The 21729-nt window shown below is 34.7% G+C and overlaps 2 protein-coding genes across 2 annotated transcripts; one reads left to right on the top strand and one right to left on the bottom strand.

The window, feature by feature from the left end:
- The first annotated feature begins 90 nt into the window (after positions 1–90).
- On the top strand, positions 91–2464 carry LOC113050451 (caveolin-3-like). The gene is made up of 2 exons (XM_026213415.1): positions 91–451; positions 1691–2464. The coding sequence occupies exons 1-2, from the start codon at positions 341–343 to the stop codon at positions 2030–2032; spliced, it is 453 nt and encodes a 150-aa protein (XP_026069200.1). The 5' UTR covers positions 91–340; the 3' UTR covers positions 2033–2464.
- Positions 2465–2558: 94 nt separating this feature from the next.
- On the bottom strand, positions 2559–20729 carry LOC113050450 (isotocin receptor-like). The gene is made up of 3 exons (XM_026213414.1): positions 20635–20729; positions 19291–20398; positions 2559–4752 (listed from the first exon to the last, which is right to left on the bottom strand). The coding sequence occupies exons 2-3, from the start codon at positions 20210–20212 to the stop codon at positions 4502–4504; spliced, it is 1173 nt and encodes a 390-aa protein (XP_026069199.1). The 5' UTR covers positions 20213–20398; positions 20635–20729; the 3' UTR covers positions 2559–4501.
- Between the last annotated feature and the right edge of the window lie 1000 nt (positions 20730–21729).

The raw sequence follows: 21729 nt of genomic DNA, 5'->3' as shown, positions 1-21729 counted from the left end.
CCTTTACCAAGTGTGAGAGTTATGGACTGGGGAGTATGGGCTGTGTGGGGCAGAATAGGTAATGGGTGGGGGTAGAGGAGGGGTAACACACAGTAGGGTGAGACAGTCATCTTGAGCGAGAACGAGAGAGTGAGAGAGACGGGAGTCCCGGCCGGCGCAGCTGTCCCTAGCATTCCTGACGTGTCATCGGTCCACAGATTGGAGAATTAAAAGGGACTAGAGACTGTGCGGCCATTCTGACATTTTCCTTAGGTTGCTGACTTAGTTTGCTTCACATTTCTTCCTTCGGAGACTTCTGCATTACATCTATCCAACCAGTCTTGGGCCAGAGGCCCCCAATATGGCGGACCAGTATAACACCAATGAGGAGAAAATTCTGAAAGATAGTCACACCAAGGAGATTGATTTGATCAACAGGGACCCTAAGCAGATCAATGAAGATGTTGTCAAGGTACGTGTCATTTTTAGTTTTACAGTAGTTCTGATGTGTTTGGCGCTGAATCCCAGTTGATCATTTCAAATGAAATACCATTTAAACAAAAAGAAAAAACTTGTTGGTTTTGAAAAGTATACAAAATCTAATAGCTTGCACAAAAATAAAATTACATTACTTTTTTATTTTTATTTTATAGCCAAAATAGCCCAATAAGCATATACTTGACATAAATATGCACATATAACTTTATGCGAAAACTGATAAAGCATTGCAAAGTATTCAGTAACTTCCTAAATGGTGGAATCGATACGTGGATAGATGATCTAGTCCTTAGAAACAGACATGCTTGCTTGTGAGCTGCACAACACTTTCTGTTGTAGCTACAAGCCACGACCCAAAAATAGCACTAAACCTACTTCATCTGGCAGGACAGGCCATACTATCAGTATTTATAGAAGGAGCTATAAGGGTGTGTCAGACAGCAACTTCTTCCCATATGTTTTAATAATTCACTAGATTAGTAGGGGAAATTGTGCAATTTATTTAATTTTGACTATTGATCTATGAACAAATCATAAATTACAGTCTGGTGCAATCTTTCTAATATGTTGATTTGGGGCATAAAAATATTTATTATGATTTTTTTAGCACATTATATTATTTTTATAATTATTGAAAGTGTTGCTGCTTTATATGTTATGCATATATTTTTGAAAACCATGATGCTTTATTTTACTTTTACTCTATGTAAAAAGTATTTACTGTCACTTTTGGTTTAATTTAATTCTTGCTGAATAAAAGTATGTATGTATGCATTTTGAGTTTTTGAATAATCTCTGTATTATTCAAGAAACTGGGTTTACTTCCAAATGTTGTCAGTATTATGTTATATTTGTATACTATATTTACCAAAGATAATTTTTTTCGGTGTCAGCCCTTAAATAGATGTTAAGTAAAGATCTCAAATAACTGTCCAAAATACTTCCTCTTAAATACTCTCCAGTTGTTATGAGATTGATGCAAAAATAAACAAGGTGCCAGATTTGACTATCAAATGTCACTGTTTGGAGATTTAATCATCATCTATTTTAGGAGCACAAGCAGAAGAGAACCCATGCCACATGGCTGCCAAATTACTGACAAAGACATTTGTTTGCACAATATACTAAGCAGGTTTTTGCAACACATCTCTGATTCCTGGATATTTGTGCTAACCAGCAAATTTTGTCTCCCCCCTTAAAAAAAAAATTTAAGGTGGATTTTGAGGATGTGATAGCTGAGCCCGACGGCACCCACAGTATGGATGGAGTGTGGAAGGCCAGCTACACCACCTTCACCGTCTCCAAGTACTGGTGCTACCGTGTGCTGTCGGCCATCTTTGGCATCCCAGTGGCGCTGCTGTGGGGTTTCTGTTTTGCCTGCATCTCCTTCTGTCACATCTGGGCAGTCATGCCCTGCATTAAGAGCTATCTGATCGAGACCCAGTGCCTGAGTCGAATCTACTCTCTCTGCATCCATACCTTCTGTGACCCCTTGTTTGAAGCTCTAGGGAAAATTTTCAGCAGCGTACGGGTGGCATTACGCAAAGAGGTTTAGTTTTCAAATACAAAGTTTTCAATGATCAGTCCTTGGAGGAAAAATGTTTTATTTTACAAATATTTAATTTTGGAGTGTGGATTTTGAAGTCACTAAAAATGAAAAGACTACATGAATAATAGAATGCATATATCCCCTGGATGGTTTATCCTTTGCATTTTTTTTTTCTCAGTTAATGTTAGAGGCTTTGGGAGCAATTCAGGATTAGGCCACCTGTTTGTTCAAAGAGACATATGATGAAAAGCCTCTCCGACTGACAATGGAGAATAAGTCTTATCTGATATCATAGGGTTTCTATCTTTAAGTATGACAGATTTAAAATGGGATGCTGCGGAGTAAGGTATTTTTATTATGACAATGTCAGATATATTCTGTACAACTACAAATAAAACATTTAATTGTAAACACAAATAAATGTTGTTTTGAGTTAGTGATGAAGTTCACACGGGCCATTTTATTTTTTTTATACATTGTATTTAGACAGTTGGGGTAAATGTCCTCTAAAAAGTTCGTTATAGGTTCCAAAACTTAACATATGGCCTAGAAGTGTGGGGTTTAAAATGAGGGTAAACAGTTTTCTGCTGTTTTTGTTATTTGCCCCCAAATCTGACACTCAATAAGACATTGGAAATAAGTTTTACCTTTAAACTGATTTCATGAATTCACAATTAAATATGTTTCATTCATTTTTTCATTTTTATGTTTTTCTAAAACCCACTTTTCCCTTAATAAATACCAAATGGTTCAGCTGTCAAAAATATTATATTATGACTTTGCAATTTGATCTGTTTGCTTTCATCCCCTCACTTTAGTTGGCTTATTATATTCCACTTTTCGACACATTTACTCACAGTCAGACATATCAACACACAATTTATTTAAATAAATAAAAGCTACAGGTACACATATTGAATGTAAATAGGCAGTATATTTTCCAAGAGGAAAAATCAGTAGCTTTTTAAATGGGAAGTAACAAGCATTTCAGTGAATAGTGTATTTAAACCTTATAAAATAAATATTTTCTGCTGTTAATACTGCCTTTAACATTTTCTTTATCATTCTTATCTTGCAGCACTCATAAACAATTATGTGAAATTTCTTGTAAACAAGTATATTTTCGAATATTTGATATCAAGAGGAAGCAACAAACAGGCAGAAATCAAAGTTTTAGAGCGATTTCAAGCAACATGTGTAACTGTAATAAACACTTTAATCTAATTGATTACAAAAGCACTCTCTCTAACTAGACAAACATCTATACAAGTGAAGGAGTGAACAATCAGTCCTTGACTTTTTGAAAACAAACGGGATGTTTGTCATATTTGATTACCATGATGCATTGCAGAAAGATTTTGCAAAGAGATGTGGTCCTTTGGGCATGACATTAAATATTACATGTGAAATTATAAAGAACAGTGATAACAACAACAACAAGTATGTGCCAAAAATGAAAAGTGCTTGTGTTCTTAAAACAAACAACACAAAAGTATTCTCTTTAGACATGTCAAGTTCATTAAAAAGAGCAACTGGCCATGTTTCTCAATAGGTTTCAGAAGAAACACTTCATATGTCATCAACATCTTGTTTTCATCTGTGTGTTGTTAACCTCCATATGTGAACTGTTTTGTGTAGTGAGGGACAGTTGCTTCCTTTTAACCCATAAAATGATATAATCCTGCTGACGTCGTCATTACAAAGTAAGTCAAACTTGATTTTTGAAAGTAAGTAGTGGAAACCATATCACGTTTCACTGCTTTTTTCATAAAGGGGAGACATGAGGATGAGTAAATGATGAATTTCAATTTTTGGGGTGAACTATTCCTTTATGGTTTAGTGGTTTTTGCATGTTTACATCATATTGGGGATATTTACACTTGGAAACTCTAAGACGTTTAAGCATGACAGAAATCCGATCTCTTGCTTTGAGACTCAGCCAAGAGTAAATCCATCTGGTTGTTGAGGCCACAAATGCAAACTCTGCTCCTCATATATGTGTCATGGCGGTTTTGTGAGCCCCAAACAAAATACGGCACATTACAGTTATCTTAGTACCACAATTGTCAAAGATAATTCAGCCACATCCTGTTTTTATGAGCCACATCAAGTGCAGCCAATTTTGGTGCCCACCAAGAGACGTTTATGTGCACCAAAGCGAATGCACGTGCACAATCAGATAGCAATTCAAATGACGCGTGACTAAATGGAAATGGACCCATAAACATGGTCTGGAATCGAATGACGTTCTTTCTGTAATGTCTAGAAAAAGGTAAGGAATTGATTACTGCTGCTCAAAGTCCTCAGAGATAAGAAAACGAAGTGGAGTAAATAAAATTACATTCTAAATATTTCCCAAACGAAAACACAGCAGAAGCAAACTGATAGTGACATTTGCAGTATTGTATGGGTTTATATTTGAGCTTTCCTGTCCTTCATCTGGTTGTGAAAATCTGGTTTTGAGGTATGTCCGGTTTATGTGACAGAGGTCTGGGTGATACTTCTCTGGCTGCTGGTACTTTTGATGACGTAGGTGGAGGAGTTGCTCTTACGGGAATCCTGCTCCGGATCACAGTGGCACTGAGTGGACTTCAGATAGAGAGTGGAACAGCACAGCAGGTTCTGCTTCAGGTCATGGAAAAGATGGCCAGCAAAAAACATGTAGATCCAGGGGTTACAGCAGCTGTTCAGACTGGCCAGCAACATGGAAATGATGAAGGGCATTGCTGTAGAGAAGAAAACAGCTTTAAATGCACAATGAAAAGAGCATTGAACAATGCACTTCAACCGTGTGGTCTTGTTTGAACTTGTTCAATATTCTGCATGGTCAGTGCTTTCATAATCCTGTGTCTGACACAGGTCAAATCAACATTTCTGAAAACTTTAAAATTTACATTGAAAATAAAAATGGTTTCGAAACAATTTTCAATCTTCACTCAAATTCCTAGTAAATTTCACAAACAATTACAAACAGGTGAATTATGTGAAATTATATAATTGAAATATTCAAAATGTATTTTCTTTTAAAACATCCTAAAAAAAATGTTTTAATAGTGTATGAGTATGGTTCAATTATATTAAAATACATTTTTTAATTTTTATTTTAGGCACAAAGGTAAAACTAAAATATCTGCATGTGATCTTGATTCTATAAGAGTGATATTTACTTGATATGATCAAATAGCAATATTTGATATGAAAGGTGTTTTTTTATAGAACAATTATTAGAGAACAGTTTACAAGAAAACACTATTTCAGTCTTCTAAATTTCAAGTTTAATTTAATGTGTTCCTTGCTGTTTCTTTGTAATTATTTGTGAAATTAAATTTTTTTACTCAGAAATTGCTAGTAAAAGTAAATTCTTCAGCATTATTTTTAAGGTAGTGTCCTTTATTTAACTTCACACTTAACATTTCCTCATAGTGTATCTGATATTAGTGCAGGTCAAATTTAAATCTACAACTGCAGTTCTGGGGAAGATGAAAACATATTATTAGGCAGACATGACAAGCTAATTCAACAGTCATTTGTGAAGCAAGTGATTTATTTTGACTACAGTGTATTGATAAGGGTCTGTCCCTAACGAAAGGAAAATATATTTACCAATATATTTCTTAAAATATATTGTGATATATTGTAATATATTATTTTCCCTTTTTATTTTCTAATTTTTATATATTTGAATACATTTAATAATATATTGATGATACATATATTATATAATATATTGCAAAATATACAATTGATTGCCACTTTCAATATATTGCAATATATTGGAAAAAATAAATATATATAAGAATATACGCCTAATATATTACATAATATTTTTCAATATACTGCAATATATTTTTGTTTCATAAGGGGTGTCACTAGGCTGTTTATCTTTACAAGTCTAGAAACGGGGAAAAAAGAAAAGCTTCATTTAACAGTGTCCCAAGCTCTGCCATATGCCTTATCACTCCCTACGATCTATGCATACACTATGCTGCATCAAAAAATAAATTGGTATGAGAAACATGATGTGAGAGAACTTTTTTATTATGTTAACAGTGTTGGTGGACTGTGGTGTAATCAGAAGAATCTGTCACTGAGCTTCTTTAAGCTCTTTTACAAACAAGACAAATTTAGACGGAATAAAAAACGCATTGTTTGCTAGCTCATAACAATGCTGAAAGATCTGTTAAGCCAGAAAGTAGGTGCTGATTGACTGAGGTGAACTCGCTTTGCTTCCACTGTGATTGGTAATCATGCTGGGAACGATCTCAGGCATGAAAAAAAAAAAACTTTAATCCTTAGAGATTTTATAAAATGGTGGCAGAAACAGTACACCCTATTATTCAAAAGTGTGGGGTCATAAGATTTATCTATTTATTTATTTAAAATAGATTAATATTTTTATTCAGCATGGACACATTATATAGATCAAAAGAGACAGTAAAGACATGTATAATGTTATAAAGATTTTAGCATAGTTCCCACAAAAATATTGAGCAGCACAGCTGATCATGTGACACTGAAGACTGGAGTAATGGTTGCTGAAAAATTCAGTTTTAGAATCACCAGTGGTGGACGAAGTACACAAATCAAGTACTTGAGTAAAAGTACAGATACATATGGTAAAATATTACTCCAGTAAAAGTAAAAGTACTCCTTTTTCAATTTTACTCAAGTGAAAGTACAAAAGTACTCGAGTTTTTATGTACTTAAGTAAAAAAGTACTGCAAGATAGATGTTTGCAATTTTATATAGGCTACTTAATTTAATTTTATATTAGCACATATTCTTTTTATAATCCTACTGCTCAAAATACCTTCACTCAAAAAAATGATTTTTGCTCTTTGTTCAATTTAATTAATTAAAATGAGCACATACAACATAACTCTTTGTAAAAATGGTGTCAACTTAATTATATTTTACATGAACAATGTAATTTTCAAAAAATTAGGTTTACAACATTTTTTTAAATTGAGTCAACAAGAATATTTTTTGTTCGTCTTAACCGGATGCACGTCATCAACGGAAACGGATGCAGATGGATTGTTCAGCAGCGAACATGTGAGATGGGTAAGTGGCCTTTTTTTTTTCTTATCTATCACCGTCCATCTAATTTTATTTAATTAACAAACTAATTAAAATATGCTTTCTTAATATCTTGTTGCATACCAGAAAGTTATTTTTCTATAAGCACTGTATGAAAATAGCTCTTAAGTGTGTCTTTTGTAGCCGATGTTAGGTTTCTGGATTCAGCACGTGGTGCAGACTTTCTTTTTTTCTTTTTTTACTAAAAGTATCAAATAACGTTAAAATGAAGCATCGCATAACAAGAGAGAACAGAAAACCCTTCAGTACCATTAATTAATGTATAAAACCAGGGCCATAAGACACGCCCGATAATTAGAAATGGCCAAATTGTCCCCTAGGATTTTAAATTCTTACTCTGCATTCAGCTGTTGTTAGGGTGACAAAGTTTCAAATGTATATTTTAGGTCTTCCTCATCTATATTTAATTTATTGCTCGTCATTGTTAAAACGATTGAGATGCCAATCAAAGCGCACAGCAGCCAATCGAAGGCTTTAGATTAGTCACGCTTGTTAAGTTCACGTGCTCGTGACTGAATTCACCGCGTTCACGGAGTCTCTCGTCTGAAACAACAAATAGTGTTTTAGCGACGTAAGTATTACATTTCGCTGCTTCAGTAATTGTAAGTGGAGTTTTTGCATTTCTTCTGCTAGCTAGATTATGGTCATGGACCAACATTATGTCTGTGTAGGCAGCTAATAACGTTTTGTTTCTCCAAGCGCTTGTTTGTTTAAGTTAATGTTATTCTGTTACGTGCGATTAATATATCAAGAGGAATAATCGAAAATGATTTCTGTCATAAATAAGTTGTCACCCTGACCCTGTACTAAATATTTAGTTTTCTTTGTAGCACTTTAACCTTTTTTGTCTTTGCTGAATTGCCCATAAACAAGACCTCTGTAACTTATGTCTTCAGATAAATTATGAATTTCATCGGATCACAACCCTTCCTTTACACTTCAAAATTCATGTCCAAACTGGATCTGTTCTCTGATGATCTGCTAAAAGTGTTTACCAAAAAGGGTGGAGTGTTTAGAAAAAAGATTCAAGATGTGATGGTGCCAGTGTCTCAGGTAGTATTTTTTTTTTCTTCAATTTTCTTTTTAATTTATTTTTAATTTTTTATATATTGCTTTTTAATACAAGCTATTGATATAGTGCTCTGTAATGCATAATGGCTCAGAGATGTGTATTGAAGGGTGTCAAATGTATGAATATCGGAACTTAAAAAAATGTTTTGTCTGTTTTCTTACAGTGCCACCATGGAGACCAGTGTTAATTTTGACAGCAAATTCGGATTTAGTCTTAGTCTTAGTCTTTTGAATAACACACCATTTAGTTTTAGTCACATTTTAGTCATCTGAAATGTTTTAGTCTTAGTCTAGTTTTAGTCGACTAAATATCATAAGAGTTTTAGTCTTAGTCTAGTCTTAAGTCTTTTAGTCTTAGTCTAGTTTTTTTTAGTAGAACAAAGTCAACTTAGTTGACTTGACTAAATGTTTCCATCAGTCTTTTATGGAATGGTATTTATAAAATAAAAATAAGGCCTGCTCTCAATGAAAAATATACATGCTCTCTGAAAAAGATATGCATTCGTCCTGAATGATATGCAATGCATATGACATTCTTTCAAGATGAAGTACAGTATTATTGAAATAGACAACCACCTATATTATTTTTGTATTGTATGTTCATTCTGTTTCTTTATTTGTGCTATTTACACAAAGTTTACATTTTTTTAAATTTGTTTTTGTTCATTTAAAATAGCACTGCATAGTCATCACTGTAAAATAAAATACACAATCAAACCAAAATGTATTCAGACACCTTCAACGTTTCTTACAATATCACAGTTTATCTGCTGTAGTTTAGAAATTGGTAATAAAATATGACAATAACTCAGGGTTAAACTGTGTCAGAACAACAAATTCATCTCGATAATGTCGGATGCAATGCTTAATTTGGTTCAGTCTGTGGTGTGAAAAGGTTGCATTAGCAATTAAAGAAAGAAACACTTAAGCAAAACATGCTCAGGTCCCTAATAATTTTATTTTATTTTTATTTTTGTATTTTTTAGTCACTAGTAAAACAATATAATCTATTCTATCTGATTTTTGGATTGACTTTGGATAAATTCTTGTTAAAACTACAAAGTAATTCAATCAAGAGCAGTGAGTGATTTACTTTCATTTTCATACATTAAAGACACTGACAGCAGAGCTAGTAAATTAGGCGCGGTCACTTTAAGAGACAAATGCATCCATTATAAAGATACGCATCCGATTTCTTTCCAACTCTTTAGTTTCACTGAAGACATAACTACAGACTTTTTCGAACACACTTTCCAAGACGGGTATTTCGACATATTTAGTATGTATTTCTTGTCGGTACAAAAGCAAGAAGACTTTGAGACGCGTATCTGCTTGCTCCCTGAACACCAGAACACCGCGCTGCTGAATTGAGCTCTTTTGCTTTTCGCTCTTTTTCTTATGTTTATTTAAAATGCGATTTGTATTTTCGTTCAGGTGCAGGAGGACGCAAACGTCCTGAAGGAGAGCTCGGTTCAGTGTTGCGTGAGTAACCAGCTGCTCTGCTCAGTTCAACTTTCCCGCATCGCGGGGCTGAAGCCAACTTGATGTGTTGAATGCTCGGAGCATGTTATAAAACGTATTCTTAAAATACACATTTCTGTTTTAATAAATGCTCATATTAAAACATAGCATTACACATAAGTAGGTACAAAAATAATCAGTGATACATTTACGACCCCATAAAAAATTTGGGTCGCAATGGCATTTCAAAAGGTCGCAGTGTAGTTCCCTGTGTAAACAACTAAATTGTTATGAAAACGTCCTCGAAACTGTGCGAATTTCTGCAAACTCATCTTTGTTCTCTTTTCTGTGTAACTGCTGCTTTGTTTAGCTGTTGCGCTTGCATTTGCCGCAGCTTTTTAAAATGGCTCGGCTGCTTCTGCATAGATCAACCTACCCTCAAAGATTCGCTCTGATTGGATCTCTTCTCCATTCGTCCCTCCCATATATTTTCGTCTCATTTTTATTCGTTGACTAAAGTGTCAGTTATATTTCGTCACGTTTTTCTTCATCATATCTGACTTTTTATTTAGTTTTTATTTAGTTTTCGTCCGTGAAAAAGGTTAGTTGACGAATATTTTTCGTCATAGTCTTCGTCAACGAAATTAACACTGATGGAGACCAAGCAAGAGTGCATTCTCAATGATCTATGCATCTACCTGAATGGAGATGAATATGATGGAGTATTTGGTGAGTATAGAGTCAAAAACTGCTGATGGGTAAAGAGTTAATGTAAAAAAATTTTTTAATTTTAAAATATTGAGTAAATTGTAAAGCTCCGATATGAATTAAATGACTGATGTTAACTTCTCTTTAAACCTTTGTACTCCACACAGCCACTGGTTTAGGTTTACGTGATATCATCCTGTTTGATAAGCACAGTTCTTAATAGTCAGTTCGATTCACCTTTATTTATGTAGTACTTTACACAATACACATTGTCAAAGCAGCATAATTAAACAGGAAAATAGTTTGTCGATAATGCATGAGGACAATAACAAACAGACAGTTTTTGTTTTGTTTTTTTTAAGAAAAAGTCAGTTCATTGATTATTCAGTGATGTCATCATCCAGTTCAACTCTCTTCCAATAGTGTCTATGCAATCAGTCAAGCATCCACATTCGCCAAAGGTGGCAGTGGCAAGGAACCAAAACTTAAAGGGATAGTTCACTTTCAAATTAAATTTTGGTATGTTTTAGCTTACCTCAAGAACATCCAAAATGTTCCGCAGTATTTCCCATTTTGATATTTTTAGGTCAAACTGTTCTTGTCTGTGACCCATATAATGGATGTCTATGGTCACCACCTCAAAGAGCATGCACAGAGGAGTCAAAATTAAACAATTCCCCACCGTAAGTACACATTGATGACCCAAGACACGAAACGAGCGGTTTGTGTAAGAAAAAGAACAGTATTTATATCGTTTTTACCTCCTGTACACAACCACGTCCAACTGATGTGAGGGCGCGAGTGCTTCCTGATGTGTGACGTGTGCGCGCTCTGGCTTAGTCTGCGCAAGCACGGAAAGCACACTCATTGTTTACACTTACTGTCTATGGTTTACACAGAGATTTCCGAAGTGTTAACTTACACTGTGAAGATTTAAACATATTTATACGTACAGGAAATTGCAATGGAAGACGATTTCAATATATCAACAGACAACGTTGAATTTGTCACAGCCATATTTATTTGAACCAGAATACACAGATCAAGTACTCGGGAGCGATCATGGAATCATCCGCTGCGGCAGCACGTCTTCAAACCTCAGAGACCGAGATCTCTTAAAAATTGGTGGTGTTTTAGTAGCAAGTGTTGTGAGATGCCAACAGAACTGGAGAACATATGTTGTCACGAATGGAACAACTACAAGACGACAACAAGGACATTATCGTATCACACACCAGCCTGACTGAAGATCCTGAGTTTCCTCCGCTGTTGAGCCGCAGCATTTTGCACGTTGCATTTAGTTTGCCATGTATAAACTGGAGGCGACGTCCAATGCCAGAGGGACCCAATGGCACGCTGTCAATAGAGTGAGTAATGTGTTGTGTTTATTGTAATTGCAACGATTATAGGGTGCATTATAAACAAATAATTACAGTTACTGCATTATATTTCAGACAGTGCAGATTGGTGGTGTATTGTGTGGTAAACAATAAACAATGAGTGACGTACACGCGTGAGAGATCGCTTCCGGCGCTTTCCGTGCTTGCCAGAAGCACTCGCACACTCAGATCAGTTGGACGTGGTTGTGTACAGGAGATAAAACCAAAATAAATACTGTTAATTTTCTTACACAAACCGCTCGTTTTGTGTCTTAGGTCATCAATGTGTACATACGATGGGGAATTGTTTAATTTGGACTCCTCTGTGAATGCTCTTTGAGGTGATGACCATAGACCTCCATTATGTGAGACACAGACAAGAACGGTTTGACCTAAAAATATAAAAATGTAAACTACTTCGAAAACAAAAGACACCTACATCTTGGATGCCCTTAAGTTGAGCTAAAACATACCTAATTTAATTTGAAAGTGAACTATCCCTTTAATTAGTGACTGAAATGGAAAATAAACTTTGGGCCTGATGAAAAACAGCAGTTTAATTCCAGGCTTCACGGGGTAGTCGTGGCCTAATGGTTAGAGAGTCGGACTCCCAATCGAAAGGTTTTGAGTTCGAGTCCCGGGCCGGCAGGAATTGTGGGTGGGGGGAGTGCATGAACAGCTCTCTCTCCACCTTCAATACCACGACTTAGGTGCCCTTGAGCAAGGCATCGAACCCCAAACTGCTCCCCGGGCGCCGCAGCATAAATGATGCCCACTGCTCCGTGTGTGTGTGTGTGTGTGTGCACCTTGGATGGGTTAAAAGCAGAGCACGAATTCTGAGTATGGGTCACCATACTTGGCTGTATGTCACGTCACACTTTAAAGAGCAAAATATATATATATATATATATATATATATATATATATATATATATATATCTATCAGAGAATGAGGGAAGGGTGTGTTGTCAGCAGTTGTTTTAATTGTGCCCAGTTTTGGTTAAAGTTAAGTAATATTGATTTGAAATAAGTATCGGTAGCATTTTATAATAATGGTCCATCAGTTAATGTTAGTTAACTGCATTAGTTAACATGATCTAAGCAAGAACAATCCTTCTACAGCATTTATGAATCTTAGTTTGTTAATTTCAACATTTACTAATGCATTATTCAAATCAAAAGTTGTGCTTGTTAACATTAGTTAATACACTGTGAATTAGCATGAACTAACAATGAATTACTGTATTTTCATTAAGATTAACAAAGATTAATAAATACAGTAATGTATTGTTCATTGTTTGTTCATGTATTGTTCATGTATTTCCTTGTATGCTCATGTGTTTTTGTTGTATCTGAATTTTTGCATGATGAGCAGAGGTGATTAAGTCTCTCAATCACATTTAATCTCATGTTTAAGAAAACAAAATAAAATAACATTTTATTATATTCTTATATGCTCATGTTTTATTTGCATTGTCATTTCTTAACTTAGTGAGCATGTTTAATTGCCATATTTGCAGTTTTAAGAAGACACTCAAGGTTAAATGTGCTCATGTTTTAAATACAGATTTTTACTAAATGGACTGACTTTTAACATATTGACGTTCTTCACAGGAGTTGACTATAGGTATACAGTAAATAGGTTTTAATGTAATAGAACATGTATTTCACTTTCATTTGGAAGTAACTGTAGAATCAAGTTAGATAAGTGTAATGATTTAAATTTTTTCTAGTAGGTAGGACAAAAATGTTTGTAGTTGACATTGCATTGTTAGATATAGTAGACATGACCAAATTGAATGTAGTTAACATGGCATTATTTTATATAGTAGGCATGACAAAATTCAGAGTAGTTAACCTGACACAACTTTCTCTATTAGGCATGGCAAAACTTTATCTAGTAGAATGGACCAATTTTCTTTTTGTTGTCTTGACTAAAATAATTTAAGTTTGTACAACAAGATTACTACAAATCATTTCAAACTAATTCGATATTGTTTGGAAAATGTAATTAAATTTCGTGGAAAAGTTTACTCAAATTTTTTTAAGTTCGTTCAACAACTTTTTTTTTTGAGTGTTGGATTTTTTCAAAATAACCACTATATGGAGTCAAGATATATTTTTGTTGTTGATATGGACTACGCTGACGAGAGTAATGTTCACTGTGAAGCTTACACTGTGATGTACCTGAGAGAAAAGAGATGACCATCTGATTTTCACCAGTAAGAACAAAGTATTTTAAAGTTTGTTGTTTTACAGAATATCAAAATTACAGTAAAGACCAAAAGTTTGGACACACCTTCTCATACAAAGAGTTTTCTTTATTTTCATGACTATGAAAATTGTAGAGTCTCACTCAAGGCATCAAGGGCTATTTGACCAAGAAGGAGAGTGATGACCTGGCCTCCACAGTCACTGGACCTGAACCCAATCGAGATGGTTTAGGGGTGAGCTGGACCGCAGACTGAAGGCAAAAGAACCAACAAGTGCTAAGCATCTCTCTGGGAACTCCTTCAAGAAAATGGAAGACCATTTCAGGTGACTACCTCTTGAAGCTCATCAAGAGAATGCCAAGAGTGTGCAAAGCAGGAATCAAAGCAAAAGGTGGCTACTTTGAAGAACCTGCAATATGACATATTTTCAGTTGTTTCACACTTTTTTGAAATGTATATAATTCCATATATAATTCCACATGTGTTAATTCATAGTTTTGATGCCTTCAGCATGAATCTACTATTTTCATAGTCATGAAAATAAAGAAAACTCTTTAAATGAGAAGGTGTGTACAAACCTTTGGTCTGTACTGTATATATGACATGATAATAAGGCCTGAAGTTAGGAAGAACATTTTACGGAAAAAAATTTAAAAAAAAATGTAAATAAAGATAATTATTTTTTCCTTCTCAAATCTTGTCTGTGGTTTAAAAACACCCCTGGCCAAACGGGGTGCATCTCTTCCCACTGATAATTACTGTAGTTACCATGTTCTGAACATCACATCCTTTCTTTTCTAACCAGATGTAAACTATATTATATATATATATATATATATATATATATATATATATATATATATATATATATATATATATATATAGGTGGCTGAATAAAAATATTTGGACATTATTTATAAAAATTACATCAACTTAGCACCAACAAGCTTGTTAGCTAGACAGTTAGCATCAGCTAACAATATTTACTTATTTTCAGTACGATGAACATTCATGTCTGTCTACTCGTCTAGTTAATCCAAACAATATACATATGTATAACGTTACTGTCGATAAACAATATAAAAACAGACGTAAGGACATTTTAATAAAACTGTTAACATTACGGCAGCGGTGAATTTGAACGTGCACGAGTTATTGTATTTAATCTGTGTTATTTTATGGGTTTTTTGTTGTTTTTGTTTTTTACCTAGAATTGATGTGTCTGCATCGTCTGCACTCGAGCATTTCAGTGGGCTTAAATAGATCACTCTTTACAACGGATTTAGTTTCCAAACAACTGACAGTTTTGACCTAAATATGATTTTCAGTTACAATAATTAATCCAAAATTTCGACATTAATAACTTACTTTTAGCAACGTCAGACGCACGCACGCTCACAAGATCTGCCGGTTCTTACTTCTGGTGACTCGCACTAAACGGTTCATTTGAATCAGTGAGTGGTCGACTCCAGAACAGCTGCAATCGAATCATTCTAATTCGTAAACGAATCGTTTGGTGTGATTCGCGATCCGATTTAAAAGTTTATTTTGAAAAGATTCAGTTCGTTCATGATGAATCAGACACCGCTTCTGCGTGTCGGAGCACGTGATATTATAGGGAGTAACGATATGTTTTATGAAATGTAGTGAAGTAAAAAGTACGATTTTATGCTTTGGAATGTAGTGAAGTAAAAGTAAAAGTTGCTCAAAATAAAACTACTCCAGTAAAGTACAGATACTTGAAAAATGTACTTAAGTACAGTAACGAAGTAAAGCTACTCCGTTACTGTCCACCACTGAGAATCACAGGAATAATTTACACTTTGAAAGATAATGAAATGGATAAAACTTATTTTAAACTATAATATTATTTCACAATATTACTGTTCTTTACTGTTCAGGGATGCAGACATGAAAAAACAAAAACAAATTGAAAACCTGCAATTCAAAATGCACAGAAAACCTGGAAAAAAATCTCTAAACTATGACATTCTTGTGCATTTGTGTGCCTGCCAACAGAGGTCAAGAACTAATTCTCATTCAACAAACAACCATTTGTGCGTTTGATTCCGTAGTCTCTCAGAGAAAAGGAAATTGAATTTAGAAATGAAGGAGTTAGCCACAAACCCAGATGGGGCTTCGGTCAAGTGTATTGCTTTTCTGTTTGCTACCTCCTATTTGTGCTGAGCTCATAGGCATCAGAGAAAACTGGGCAAGCACATCTCTGTACCATCGGCGGATGGATCAATGAACTGAGAGAGAATGAATGAGAAGATTCTTTAATATGAAGCTCTGAAAAAGAGTTTCCAGGCTCCAGAAGATAAAAAGTGCTTTAGATATTCAGCACACTAAAAGTAAGATTCACAGAACATTTTATATGCTAACTAGAAGATTTTTTTTTTTTTTTTTTTTTTTAATTAATTAAAGTATTAAAATACACTACCGTTCAAAAGTGGGTATGTTTATTTTAATATTTTGTGGAATTTTTTTATTTTTTTGGATTCTTTGATGGAATGCCTTTTAGAAATTTTAAATCACAGCATTTATTTGAATTGTTCTGTGACTGTAAGTATATTTAAATTGAACAGATTTAAAGATAAAATGTCCTTGCAACTTCATTTTAGGAGCACTACAATTCAGTGAGTGTTATTTGGCAACATTTTTATCTGGTTTGGACATATCTGCAAAGATTTTTAATGTTCAAAAAAATGAGAAATGCTTAGTGGAAAGCTGTTTTTTATTGTAAAGTACAGTAAGTGTCTTGGAGATTAGACCAAACTAGCGGCCAAACTTGAGATGACGTTGCCAAACGCAACATTAGTCTCAAAATAAAGCAACCATACACAAGTTCAATTGGAAGACACCGTCATTTAATCGGATCAGAGCTGCAGCTGAGATTTGAGCACATCAGATCATCAGTGTTTTAAAACTCATCCCTTGGTCTCAGCCAAAAGTAACAGCTCTTCTTTCACATATTCTGAGAAATGTCTAGTGACTGCATTCCATTATGGCTGTGTCAGTCACTGTTGATGCATAAATCTGTTCAGTGTTGTCCTAATATTTAGACTGAATGGATGTTTTGCTGAACTTCCCATGATGTGTGGATATTTTGTATGGTGGAGGTCATGAAACGAGCAAGTAGCAAACACGGTCTTTCCCTTGAAAATAATGATAATATTTAATCTTTGTCTCTGAAGTGTGCAACTTGTGACCTTACCTTATTTATTTTTATTGCCACAAGACAAACATAGTAAAACTCATGGCAAGAACACTGTTTACTGACATTTTTTTTCCCAAACATACAAGAGTAGCCATGCAGTACCCTTAACATTCTAGTAAGCTGATTTTTGAGTTTAAGGGTTTCTGAATGTCTCGTGTCTACTGAAAACCTGGACTTTTGTGTGCATGTTAAAATAAAATGAATATTTGCAAAAGAATTTCTCGAGCACATGATTTCATCATATGTAATATTCATGTCTAAGTTATATAATTCTTTTACATATTCAAAACAACAGTTATTTATCATCAATTCTCCCTGGGTTTGTTTGGGCTGGTGATTTCTCATACTGCAGACGGTCATGATTTAATTGTTGCAGCTCTGCTGAAAATTAATGTTTCCCTGAGGCTGGTCTTTATGGCTCCGCCGTTTTTAGCGGACTACATCTGTAGCGATTTAAAAGTAAGAAGTCCATCACAGCAATCCTAGTTCTGTACTGGCAAAACCTTCTTAATTGAAGAATTACAATAAATCAAAACCAGCTTCTTTGAGTCTTTGAAAGAACACAATGTCAGAAACCATCTCACATGATTCTGAAACTGATTAGGCTACCTTTTTGAATGTGTTCAAATCTTATCTGATAATTGTATTTTTAACTGTAGCCTATACTTTTCGAGCATGCAAAAAGCTTTCCATATGTTAGCTGAAAATAAAAGAACAGAAAGACACGGGAAGCATTGTGACATCAGTATACAGGGCTGAAAACACTACATGAACAACATCCTGCTGAGGTGACAGTAGAACCTATTTATTTCAAATACACAGGCTTCAGATTTCATGTTTGAGGTTTGATTGATGGAAGAAAATAGTAAGCCTCTTTAAAGTTACATAACTTCCTCATTAATTTCAAATTAAACTTCTGGATGAACTCTCCACAGTCTTCTGAGATGGCCTACAAACCGCTGTCTACTGTATAGGATATCCTTTAGGATATTTTGTTTAATAAGAGAGGTATATTAATATACAATAAGTTTCAGAATAAGAAGGCTATCAAAAAATATTTTAGAAAGTTCTTTATTTGAACCGGGTTTTCTTTTTGTTTGTTTTTTTGTTTTTTTGACTGATACTTTTTTTTTTTAATATTCAGGACCTTTTTTTATTTTATTTAAATTGTCCGTGATTTAGGTCTAGTTGTATGTAAACATAGTTTTCATGGTTTTATGAAAATGTAAAAAAAAGTTAACATTTTTGCTATTATTATTATTATTGTTAATGCTCTTTCCGTTAAAAAGGTTGCATATTTTAAACAATATCACCAATATTCAGATTATAAAACAACACTTGTTGTTTAATAATTTAGATAACCCTTATAAGTTTTTTTTTTTTAAACACTGGCTTGGCTGGCTTTTCCATTTGTTGACATAACATGGTTAGATTCAGATGGTAAATATCATAAATTAGACTGGGTGCCTATCTTAGAGATAACCACCATTTTAATAATGAAATCTTCATATTATAATATCATATGATTTTAATCATATAACAAAATTTAATTTGTTGTTAAATTAGGGGCAGGATCTCCTTCAATGCTTTCAGAATCTTTATTTATTTATTTTCCTCTGTTTTTGAAAAAAAAATAATATAACAGTATATTTATTGAACTAAAATATTATTTTATTTATATAAAATAATCGGAAAATAGTACAAACTTGGCTAAAGTTATTGTTTTGAACCAATATTAATGTATTTGTATAAATAGATTTACTCCATGTGTGGTGTAAAAGGTTTAACTGGTCATGTAAAATATAAGATTTTTAAACAAACCATACCGCTTATGATTTATTTTTTACAAAATAAAACAAAAAACTAAATTTACAAAATCTGTTGCTCTATCAATATTCAATAAAAACTTTTTTTTTCTGCAATCATACAAAAATTTGAAAACCTTTTTGTAACTGCCACCAAAATATTAATGGAATCAATAATCCCCAACAAATTATTAACCCTTTCCTCGTGGATGCCACAAACTACACTAAAGAAAACAGTCACCCCCATGCTCAGTATTCGTTTCGAATGGCATGTAAAATACTAATCAAGCTTTTAAAAGAAACTCACCTTCCCTTGGTGCTTCGGGATCCCATGCTGACCACATCTGTACAGAGAAAAACGGAGTCCAGCACACTATATAAGCCAGTACGATAACAAAGGTCATTTTAACGGTGGTGATTTTGGCCTTGGAAATGAGTTTGACACTGCTGACCCGCGTGAGCGCGCTGCCTTTCGATGCCTTGGATGTGAGGGTGATACACTGCTCCTTCTTCGTCTTCCTTTTAAAGTTTTGCCATATTTTGAAACTTATCAGTCCGTAGCAGATGCTCAGAATGCCCACTGGTATGATGTATATAGTCAGACTAATCCATGTAATGTATGCCTTCGCTCCCCACGGCTGCACGAAATCTCCCCAGCAATCATATACTCCTGAACCCACCTCCCTTAAGGAAAATATATAAACCTGTGGGATGCTGAAAAGTAAGCTTAGTGCCCAAGAGCAAATCACGTAACAGCGGTCCTTTCGCTTGTGCAAAGAACGAAGGGGCTGGCAGATCGCCATACATCTGTCTATGGACATCAGCACCAGCATGTACGTGGAGGCGAACATCCCAACGGTCTGAAGATATTTCACCAACCTGCACAGGATGTCTGGGCCATAAAAGCGAAACGTGATGTCCCAGATGAGTTGAGGGAGTACCTGGAAGACAGCCACGACCAGATCTGCAATGCTGAGGTGCTTCATGAAGTAATACATGCGAGATTGGCTGTGCTTGGCCGTGTGGATTGCAACAAGGACGCAAAGGTTACCAGCGAGTGCCAAGAAGAGCACCAAGGCCAACACAGTGACTTCCACTTTTGCCACCTCTTCGTTCCGCTTCAGCGGGTTCACCGTCTGGTTCACGCCATAAGTTTCATTGTTGAAGCTGGAGTTTCTAAATGACTCATTGAAGGACCAAAAGTCTTGATCCTTTAACATATCCTCCATGGTGCCAAAAAGCGCAGGCCTACTTCTCCACAAATGTCAGAGAACTGATTAGCTTTCCTCGGGCATAATCAGCCAGTACATAGGCAACCCTTTAACTGAGATGGCACGACAAGGATCTCCAAGAACAGGGAAAGTCTGTTGCTACTTGATGGTGATCCCTCAGTTGTTTTTAACCTTTACTGTGAACTATATAAACATAAGAAGCATGGTTTTTTTTTATTTAGTTTTTGGTAATCAGTCACATTTAGCCCTATATTTAATAAATAGAGATTAAGCATGTTTTTTTTTAATTAATTTTAAATCAAATAGATGCATTAAAGATGCAGTTATCCAGTCGTTATAACATAACTAATTAATTTAAAAAAATTCAAATATATATATTTTTACATTGTAAATATAATTTTGAATGTGCAAGTACTTACATTTATTATCCATTTCAGCAGGCTTTCCAGCTGCTGGCAGAGTAGGTGTAAAGGAGAGTCCTAGAGGTGGAGAAGCTCCTGTGCTCTCACTCAGCTCACACTGAATGGAGCGCTTCACGATATCAAGCACTTATACATCTTCTCAATGGTTCTCCCACACTGACTTACCCACGACGTCCACTAGGGGTCCTTGTGCTCTATTGCAAAACAGTAAGTTCCTTTTCAGTGTGCCTTCTTGAATGTAATCTTTTCTTTTTATTAAAGGACCATTTATGATAAACAAAGCTAATTTTAGTGCAGTAAAATAAAACAACTTATAATGGGAATATAGAGCAAAATCTTTTTTGTAAAAGAGAGAAAAATACACAATTTCCTGAAACTAAATGCAATTCTGCATGTAGATACTAATATTACTCAGCAGATCTCTTTTATCAAGTACATTAGCACAAAAATATTTGACTAATTGATGCAAAATATCAGCCAACACCGTTATCGCTGAATCGTGTTTATCTTTGGTAGCATTTGAGAGGTTGCATGCAGCTCATGTTTTGAATTTCCACCTCAGAATGACTTATTAGTATGCCCCAAAAGGCCTTATCACACTCCATCACTTGAATGCCCGAGTCCTGATCTGCGTCAGTGTTTCTCTGTGGACGCACGCGCTGCATACCAGGGTCAGGAGAAATTCTCAAAGTCAACACATTTCTAAAATAGTGCCAGCTGGGGAAGGACATGAGCACTCAATTACAGAAATTACACAAATAATTGATGAGACATGATAACACGTTTCATAATTTATAACAGAAAGAAATGCATTGATTAATTTTTTTATGACCAAACAAAGAACTGATATTTTTGTGTTTTATACAGGCAGGTTATTGTCCTTGAAATATGTTGTCAGTCTGTTTGTTGTAGTCACACTGGAGAGGACTAAAATATGTGTACTATGGACTATGTAGAAAAGGGATTTTATTTCATACAAAAACATTACCAAATCCTCATTAAAATGCTATCATGTCAATATGGACCAAAATCTCTGAGGAATGTGTCCAACACCACTAAAAATTAAGGCAGTTCTGAAGGCAACTAGGTAGC

The sequence above is a fragment of the Carassius auratus genome, chromosome 31 (assembly GCF_003368295.1).
Source record: "Carassius auratus strain Wakin chromosome 31, ASM336829v1, whole genome shotgun sequence".
NCBI classification, from domain to species: Eukaryota; Metazoa; Chordata; class Actinopteri; order Cypriniformes; family Cyprinidae; genus Carassius; species Carassius auratus.
The sequence above is the reverse complement of the archived record's forward strand: the minus strand, read 5'-3'. Positions and strand labels throughout refer to the sequence as shown.